General features: G+C 34.7%; 2 protein-coding genes across 2 annotated transcripts in view; both read right to left on the bottom strand.

The window, feature by feature from the left end:
- Positions 1 to 4,613, bottom strand: part of LOC105562492 (nose resistant to fluoxetine protein 6-like) — a 17,933-nt gene extending 13,320 nt beyond the window's left edge. The window contains exon 1 of the mRNA XM_012013373.1: positions 4,138 to 4,613. Coding sequence (XP_011868763.1) covers positions 4,138 to 4,444 — 307 coding nt within the window. The 5' untranslated portion in view covers positions 4,445 to 4,613. The remainder of the gene's footprint in view (positions 1 to 4,137) is intronic.
- A 2,422-nt stretch (positions 4,614 to 7,035) lies between these two features.
- Positions 7,036 to 9,569, bottom strand: LOC105562490 (estradiol 17-beta-dehydrogenase 8). Its single transcript, XM_012013370.1, has 4 exons — positions 9,413 to 9,569; positions 8,529 to 8,645; positions 7,939 to 8,314; positions 7,036 to 7,860 (listed from the first exon to the last, which is right to left on the bottom strand). The coding sequence occupies exons 1-4, from the start codon at positions 9,450 to 9,452 to the stop codon at positions 7,644 to 7,646; spliced, it is 750 nt and encodes a 249-aa protein (XP_011868760.1). The 5' UTR covers positions 9,453 to 9,569; the 3' UTR covers positions 7,036 to 7,643.
- Positions 9,570 to 9,743: the final 174 nt, after the last annotated feature.

Below are 9,743 nucleotides of genomic sequence, written 5' to 3'. Positions count from 1 at the left end.
GATTCAGTGATAATAAATTATATATTTTAAGGATTCCAAAGCTTGGGGCATTATACATGTTTTCCTCGTAGTGCCAGCATCTCGTTTTACGTGTATAGCTTAATAATGTCCAATTTTTCGTCAGCAGATTTTGATCTGTAATGGTAGAAACTAGGAAGTGACATTTTCCAGATAGAATAGCGCGGACGACGGATGGCGCGCGAGAAAATAACACGTTTGTATATCGAAAGAGCGGCGTCGTTCGGGGGCCCTTCGGGCGTCGTGAGGATAATGCTTTCCTTCGACAATGTTCTCTCGGTATAGAGTAGCGAGCGCCTTTCACCTTTCCTCGGGCTTGAAGTTCGCGAAATTCACAAATACCGCAACGGTGAGACAGGTTGCGGACTCGCGGAGGGTGAAAGTGGCGACCGGTTAAGGAGAATGCTTTCCGGTTGAGGAGCGTTGCTTCAAGGTGGGCCCAGACCGAGCTGGCAAGGACGAACGAGTAAACGTTCGCGACGAATATGATCGAGTATACAATGAACGTTTTTCTTCTGATATACCGATAAGATGACATTCATTGATGTAAAGTTGGCTTTCGTATTCCCAGTGTCCTCCACGCTCAATGAAATTCCTTTATTTGTTCACGATCTTCGCCGAATTCTTCTTCACAAACGTGATATGATTGTTGATAACTCGAGAGTGAGAGACAGAGCACTGATTAAAGCTCACGTGCTAATTTGCAAAAGTCTCGCATGTGAAATAATTATCGATTATTTTCCTTTTTGCAAATCGTTGTCGATACTTTTACAATAATTTGCCTCGATACTATTGGTATTTCGTTATTGCGAGAACGAAACGCGAGAAGATAAACCCTGACCCACTTAAAACTTGTACCTGAACAACAGATGGCAGGTTTCTTCTTTAGTTCCTGTCCGTGAAAAATATTCGAACAGAAAAAAAACACTTCTTTACGTTGAAATGATCTAGATTGTTTCAATGCACGTTACATACCAAAACAATTGCGCGCAATTAGCGATATGATTTCTCTTGCAGCTTTAAATATTATATATGTAGGTATATGTATAATAGAAGTATTTTTATATAAGATTAATATATACTTCATATTAAAAGACGCCCGTCACGGATTGAGGGAGGTCCCAGGTTCGAATCCTGGTTGGGGTAATATTTTTCGCAATAAGAATTTTAATTGCCAGATACGGTCAATAAAATCATTGATGTTGTTAATTACTACTGGCGACTTTTAAGAGTATTCTTAATACTTCATATTAAAGTTCATGAAAATTCAACTAGGTCATTTCATTTGTATCATTCGAACAAATTAATATCAATATCGATAGAAGAATGTTCGAATATTTAATTAAATTCAAATATTTTGTTCGAATATCAATATGTTCGGTATTTATTGATATCAATATATTTTATTTGATCTGAATAATATTTACATTGAAAAATGCGAATTTTATTTCACTATTTATACATTTTCGTCTGATATACCGATAAGATGTGAAATGACATTCATTGATGTAAAGTTGGCTTTCGTATTCCCAGTGTCCTCCACGCTCATTGAAATTCCTTTATTTGTTCACGATCTTCGCCGAATTCTTCTTCATAAACGTGATATGATTGTTGATAACTCGAGAGTGAGAGACAGAGCACTGATTAAAGCTCACGTGCTAATTTGCAAAAATCTCGCATGTGAATTATCGTATAATTATCGATTATATATTATTATATAATACGTGCCAGATTTAAAAAATGCGATAAATGCTCGTATACCTATACATATATTTATCAAATAATACGCGATTCTTAATTGGACTGTCACCTTTTTACTTTCGCTGCAATACTTTCAAATGGCATAACAACGTCTTGAGAGGAAAAATACGTAACAACTCATCGTAGGGGTTTTGAGAGAAAATTCCGCAATATTAAACCCGATTATTTTAATATTATTTCAACCACATTAGTCAGTTTTAAAAGCAATTAGATCCTGATAAATTTTCTTTTCTATTTTGATATGATCTAAGATCCAATTTTGGATGTTAAAAAATAATAAAAGACGTTCTTTCAATAGTACGTTTTTTTTATAAAACAATAATATTGCTGTAGAAAATATGTAATTATGTACACTCGTTCTTTGTACAAGAAAAAAAAATTTTTCTTATTCCGATATTTGCCCAGAACGGATTGAAATAAAAAATTGAGCGACGGGACGAGTAAGATGTTTTTAATTTCGCGTTCGCAGAAAAGAAAATCGAAACTCGCAATTTGCAAGACAAATTTGGGTTCGGCGAGCGTACGAAAATCCGGAATCGAAATTGAAGAAAGTAAAGCGTCAAAGGCGTGACGCGCTAAACGGAGTCGACTGTTTCACGTCTGATCGGCTCTTTCTTATGTCGCTAAAAGTGAAACCTCGCGACGAAAGTAGGCAAACCGAGGAGGAAACCGGAAAGCAGACGTTGTTTAGTGAGAATGCTCCTGGCCGGGTTCATCAACGTGACGTCGGCGTGTCCCGTTTCTTCGGACCGGATAGCGGAGAACCGAACTTTAACATCTTAACGGTAAAATTTTTAGCAAACCCAAAATCTATATTTACCCGGGGAAAGTCACGAGGCGCGCCGTAATTTGGTAACCCAGTCGCACTTCGTACCTCTAGTCGAAAGGGGCTCTCAAATTAGGATCCCGCAAAATTAAAATCGGAGACACTATCATTACAATAAACGACGGACAATTTCGAGATATGCCGCGCAAAGCATTTTGTTCCCACAAACGTGATGCAATTGGAGGGGATCGTTCGAATAACTCGCATCTCACCGAATGATTTAGCACGATTATCTGCAGCGCAATGTAACGTAGAAAGCTGCATGAGGGAGAAAGTTGTAATGCATAGGAAGTTACATATACACGTGGCACGTACGAAACCGTTCGATATGAGACACAGAGCGCGATGTAATCAGATCAAAAATTAAACGCCTTACGTCTAGTATAACGTAATTCATTACGTAAAGTAATAATGTAGGTGTTATTAAATACGTGTTATGACGCAAAAATGAATATATAACAATTACGTAATGCGTCGAGGGGCATCGATTGCGTTACAAGTTGTTAAGTTATAAAATGTAAGCTGGTAATACAAATCGTAATAATTAATTCAAGAAAACAAAGGGCAAAAAACAAAGATTCTAAGACAATAGAGTATCAGTGTGTATAGCCGTTATCTTTTTTAATATATATGTATTCCATTGTGATGAACTTAATTGCAATAAAGATACATTAAAAACAATTTTTTTTAACAAACAACTTGTTTCCAATCAAGAAATGAGGGAAATCCTGTTCCGGCGGTAAAAAAGGGATGAGAAGGCCATCCACTTCTTTGTTGCGTTTTGTTTGAAGCTTTACAAGGTTGAGTACAAGCTGGTGTTTCGAAAAAGCGTTTAGACATGGGAATTTCGTAACAAACTATTACTTTAGAGTATATATAATTAAATAAATAGAGGATATATCATTAATACATATAATTAAAATATGTAAAGAAATTTATCGACACGCACACGCGCGTGCGCTATTTCTATTTTCGCAATTACCAAATAAACCATATTAAATCAATCGACAAAAATTTTATTAGAGAGAAAAGAAAGAGAACTGTAAGTAAAATTTCTTAAACATTCTGAATAAGAGTTTTTAAAAAGGTTTATGATTTACTTATATACTTTTTAAAAAGGTTTATGATTTACTTATATACTTTTTTAAGAGTAATACATCTTTACTTAGTTATTATTTAACTTTTACTATCAAAGATATAGACAATTCACAATGTTTATATAAGAATATTTATGTAAGAGAAAGACAAAATTAAGTAACGATCAACTACTGTTACTATAAACAATATATTTATATAATACAAATTATTTATTATAATATAATATAGTAATGTATATTGTCTATATAATATACATACATTTAATATTCGTTATTTATATATACTAAGATTCTATTTTCGCAGGAATCTTAATTTATTGAAAAGAAAAATATATTTTCTCTTATTTACAAGAACGACACGCATTAAACAATTTTTTATGTAAAATAAACATAGTTTAATGAACGAAAAAATACTAATGAACAAATTGAGCTTACCTTTAAGAGCCCACAGTTCTTCATTTTTTAAAGCATTGACGTACGTTGTAATGTCTTTGCCGCATTGCACTCCGACTGGGTATTTTCCCTCGATCCAATTTTTTACTAAATTACGCGCACTAAAAACATCCAGCATGTCCGACAGGCTGGTCCAATTTTTTTCAACTACATTGATTGTCGTCGGCAAGCTTCGTACTCGGAGAATAGGTTCCTCTGCGACGTCGCTCGGAATATCGGTGGATGATATTTCCTCGGCGTGTACGTAGATCGCGGAAAGCACGAGCAGAGTTACAAACGGCAGATGCATTGTGCTCCGCGTGTTTATCTCATAAATGCTGACAGAAAAGATTTATTACGATATACTTAGTGTTTACAGAATATTTGAGCGGGATTCACTGGAGCCATATAATCGGCGATTTAAACGGGTCTTTGGGACCGGATTTGTTAGGGTCGACGAGAATTTTCTCTTCTTCTGGCAATCGATCCTCCTGATTTCTTGACGGACAGAAAACTCGCACGGTTCTTCGGCGGGTCTTTGAGCAAAATAAAGTAGCGATTCTCTGTCAGGATGCTCGTGACATTGTTGAAAAATGTCACTAATTAGTCGTGAAATTGCGTACTTGTTCCAGCATTTAGACGATTCGATCTTCACCGCTGATCACAGATTGTTTCTCGATCTGAACAGGACGGCGTTATACAGATATTTGCATTTGCATCTCCGAGTCTGTCAGAGAGTCCTGATAATGCCACTTTTGTAAGCTCATGGTAACTTCGAGACGTCGATGTTGTGGCATCCGCCCTCTCAGGAAGAAGGGGAAAAATAAAAAATATGAAGATGATCCGCTACGCGCGTTTTCAAATGGATCCTTCTGTCCCACTGGATGACCACGGATCAACTGTATCGTACGAGTCGTTCGTGGTCCGACCAGTGGTTCTGAAATGTTCCCGCGGTATTATAATGAAGATGATGGTGGGGCGAAGTCTCCCTGTGGAGTGAAAATCGAAAACCTTTAGAGCGGTCGGTGCGCACGAGGCGATGCGGGCTCATCGACACGTGCTCGCGTGCGTTCTACTCGCTTAACGATCAGAAAGAGAGATTTTTCTTACTCAATTTAGACTAATTTTACGATTTTGTTCTCGGAGTAATTGAATAGCGTAACTAAGCTGCTTTCTGCGTATGAGTCATTACTGAAAAGATCGATGTCTTTGATTTATTGAAGAATCCACTATTTAAATTCGTAATCTTATAGTGTCGAGACGTTCGATATGTAAAATTTAATTTAAATCTATCATTGCAATACTGAAGGAATCGATCGAAATTTTCGATAAAGCAAAGATTGTATGAGAAATAATTTTAAAAAATATATATATTTTTCTTTTTAAATTATTTAAATTATAAAAGAAAAAAAATATATATATTTTTTAAAATTATTTCTCATACAATCTCTCATCCTGAAACTTTCGCGTTGAAAGAAATTCCTCCTTCATAAATTTTTACTATTCGAGAATTATACATGTTAATAAAATTCTTGGAAATTGCGCATCGTTACTATACGTTTAAGCGTAAGAGCGTTGCACAACAAACACAACTATAATTCCGGTCTCGCGTGTAGCATTATCTGGTAAAAGAAACGACGGTCTTTCTTTGGTTTGGATACAAAAGCCGCGTAGGTATCTTTTATAAACAAGTGATACGTGTAATGACAGGGGAAAGCAAAAATTTTGTTATTTTAACATGCTCACGATCAGATAATACGGTGCGGCATTATTCCAAGACATTAAAAAAAGCGATAAGACATTATATGTATTAATTTAATAACGTCGCCCGAAGATATTTTTAATTAACAATTAGGAAGTGATTCGCAAGAATTGCCTTTCTGTTTTACTTAGCAATAAAGTTGCTAACGCTAAAATAATCTAAACCGAGAACAAGGTGTAGCGCGGGCCACGCCATTTCGCATTATGAATTGCAAAACTTTCGGCGTCGCTTCGCATGACTTCGTGTCAGATTAACGACGGAACCTAGAAGTTTCACCGTGAAATTTCATACTATTAGAGGATGTCTTCTCTTTCTATCTTACCAATTCTTTGACAAACCATTATTGCCCGTTCAGTCATGCTGAAACTTCTTTTTTTTCCTTACGGGACTCTCTGACGATGGTCTGCTCATTACTCGTAATGTCGTAAAAGCATAATAAAAGAAAAAGCAAATTCTATATTACGAAAAAAAATCGTTCCTTTTTAGGCATTAAAACAGTATTGATATAGGATATTTAGATGTTCGATCATATAATGTGTTATACACGTATGATAAATAAAAAATAATAGTTTTTGCTGAAACGCAGCATTTTCAAAAAATAACTCCACACTTAATGTCTATGACAATTCTGGAATGCTTTCTCTACTTCATACATATTTTAATTTACAAATATGTTACATAAATGCAGAAAAAATTTAGCATTATATATGAAAAAGAGAAAATAACAGTAGCCTATTGTGTGAACACAAGAATACACGTTGAACGATAAAGAAAATTAAACCATGGTAATAAGTGCATTTTAATAAAATATAATTTTCTTGTATAAACAATACAGTTTGGAATATATTACACTCGCTTTATAAAGAGATCATTTGTACAGTTTCACTTCGTTACGTTTCATTCATCACCTTTGAAAAATATATCATGTTGCAAAATATACTTTTAATATATTTACAAATATAACTTTTTGTAAACAATTATTATATTTTTTATACATTCAATATATTTAAAGTTGTACTTTTAATAAACAATTATATACAACATGTGAACAAGTACGAAAAATATAATTTTTATGATTTTCTTTTATTTGGAAAACTATTTTTATCAGCAAAATAGTTTTTCAAATAAAAGCAGTTTCAATCTGTTATGTTATACAAGTTTAAGACTCGGTTGCACCAACGTCGTTTAACTTTTAGTTCAATTCACTCTATATTTTCCTTTGAAAGAGACAAAGAGTGAATTAAGCCAACGTTAAAATTACATTGGTACAACTGGACCTAATTCATCTTCTCAATGGAACAATTTTAAGAATAAGTTTTAAAGATGACCGCGAAGTAATTTGTGCAACTATGAAAAGAAGACATTGATTGTCTTAATTAATTTTCTCTTTTGTCTATCAAACTCTTCTTTGATATATCACATTATATTGCATCACATTAAGTGATACATTCATTTATCTTGTGTGTCTATATATGTATAAATATGTGCCTAATCACACAAGTATTGTATCCCAATTACATATCCTGTAGCCTGATCGATATCAGTACTAAGTTAGTTTACGAAAATAGTCCTGAATAAATGTATATGTATATATACATCAAATATAAAATAACAATCTCCCACATTTTCAGTCGCTTTTATGTTAACGTCTCGTTTAGACAGAACAGTGATATTCGCTAACATTTTACGTTGCTTTCCGGTTGTTACTGTTATGTTATTATATTATAAAATATCGAGTTCATAATACTCAATGTAATCCCCCCGTAACTTCAATAGATGCTCCAGTTATATAAGAACTCTTATCAGAAGCTAAAAATGCAGTAACTTCTGCCACTTCTTGCGGTCTTCCTATTCTTTGCAATGGTATATTTTTTATAAAAAACTCTTTAACTTTATCAGGTAAAGTTGCGATAATAGGAGTGTCTATAACACCAGGCAGTATTGCGTTCACGCGAATTCCAAACCTATAGAAAGCATAATGTATTTATCTGTTTTGTGGTGTTTTAAATAAAGTAATGGATATACACATCTGTCATACATACTGTCCAAACTCCATGGAGGCGGTACTTGTCATAGCTATCACTCCAGCTTTTGATGCGCTGTAGTTGCTTTGCCCGATATTCCCACGTTTACCAGTTATTGAACTAATGTTGATAATCGACGAGTTTTCGGTTGCATTTGCCGATATCATTTCTTTAACAGCAGTTTGCATAACTAGGAAAGTGCCTTTTAAATTGACATTGATTACATCGTCAAAATCAATGTCGCTAAGTTTCACTAAAAAGTTATCCCGTGTAATGCCTGCCGAATTAACAATGATGGTTGGTGGTCTTGAAAACTGCTTTAAGACATGTTCAAACGCTGTCTCAACGCTCTTCCGATCAGCGACGTTAACGTTCAATGCAACATGTCCAGCACCTGCAGCAGCAAACCCACTAATAAACTTCGAAACAATGATATAATAGATAATTGTAGAATAAAATAGAATAGAATTGATGGGAATTGAAAAATGAGATATAACTTTAGTTAATTGAAACTTTAATGCAACAAATACAATAATAAATTCTATATATTGGTCTTAATCTTGATAGAGACGTAAATTAACGAATATAATTAATAGAATTATACAAACCTTCCAAAACAGCTACAGTTTCCGTAGCAGTTTTGACGTTTTGGTCGATTGCAACAACTTTAGCACCTTCTCGGGCAAAAACTCGACATACCTCCCTTCCGATGCCGCTTCCTGCACCTATAATGTGATTGAGAGAATCAAAATTACCTATACCTCGGATTTCAAGATTACACATGTAATGTTATCAATGACATGAATTGGGTAATTCTTCAGTATAGCTACACCGCCTCAAAAATCAATAAAATTAGTCTCATTCGACGCGTTTTTCAACGAGACACAACTTTTTCCTGAGGCAAAAACGTCACTCTGCCCTGCGAAGCGAGATATTAATTACTAAAGTTGACAACTTTTAAGGTTAGGAAATCTGTTACCACGACGAAATGTAACGACATACGACATGCTCGAGGCTAAATACGCTTGCTCTTCATGCTCCACCTCGTAAAAATATAACCCTACCCACATTATGTCCGAAGGGTCCGAAGTGTGGAGTGGATCTTGCTTCACGTGGAAAGTCGCAAACCCAGTGTATGTAGCCTCGAGCATGTCGTCAGTGTAACTGATTTCCTAACCCTAAAAATTGTTAACTTTAACAATTAATATCTCGCTTCGCAGGACAGAGCGACGATTTTGCTTAAGGAAAAAGTTCTTTCTCGTTGAAAAACGCGTCGAATAAGACTGATTTTACTGGTTTTTGAGGCGGTGTAGCTATACTGAAGCATTAACATTTTTATGATATACATATATATATAATATGAATAAAAAATAAACCGGATAATTATATTTCGAAAATCGTTGAAAACTAAAGTTTATCAATTTAATCAAATTATAAGCTAATAAATGTTGGAGAGAAGTTATCAACTAAAGTATTTAAAAAACTCACGAACCAGTAACTAACGCCAATTTTCCAGCTATTAGCTTCGACATATTGTAATAGTTTCAATTAAGGATGTGTTCCGATATTTACTGCCAGTATTGCAAATTTATAATTTACGTCACGTATCTATACATCTTCAGTACTGGCAGTGAATATCGGAACACAGTATAACCACAGTATAACTAATAACCACAGTATAACCAGTAGGGACACTCGTTCTTTTGTTTCACGTTCGCGCCGATCCGTACTGCGCATCCGACATGTTTTTATAATGACCAATCACAGGATTAGGGTACTATTAGGCTGGTATTACATTTGTCGTACGACAAATTTTTTAAGCA

The sequence above is a fragment of the Vollenhovia emeryi genome, unplaced genomic scaffold, assembly GCF_000949405.1.
Source record: "Vollenhovia emeryi isolate VEMERY1.0 unplaced genomic scaffold, V.emery_V1.0 DF939187.1, whole genome shotgun sequence".
Lineage (NCBI taxonomy): Eukaryota > Metazoa > Arthropoda > Insecta > Hymenoptera > Formicidae > Vollenhovia > Vollenhovia emeryi.
Note: the sequence above shows the minus strand (reverse complement) of the source record. Positions and strands in the feature narration are given on the sequence as shown.

Coding starts and splice junctions, on each gene's coding strand:
- LOC105562490 (XM_012013370.1), bottom strand. CDS start 9,452: ATGTCGAAGCTAATAGCTGGAAAATTGGCGTTAGTTACTG. Junction 8,646..9,412: donor AAAATTGGCGTTAGTTACTG/GTTCGTGAGTTT, acceptor ATCACATTATAG/GTGCAGGAAGCGGCATCGGA. Junction 8,315..8,528: donor AACTGTAGCTGTTTTGGAAG/GTTTGTATAATT, acceptor TTGCTGCTGCAG/GTGCTGGACATGTTGCATTG.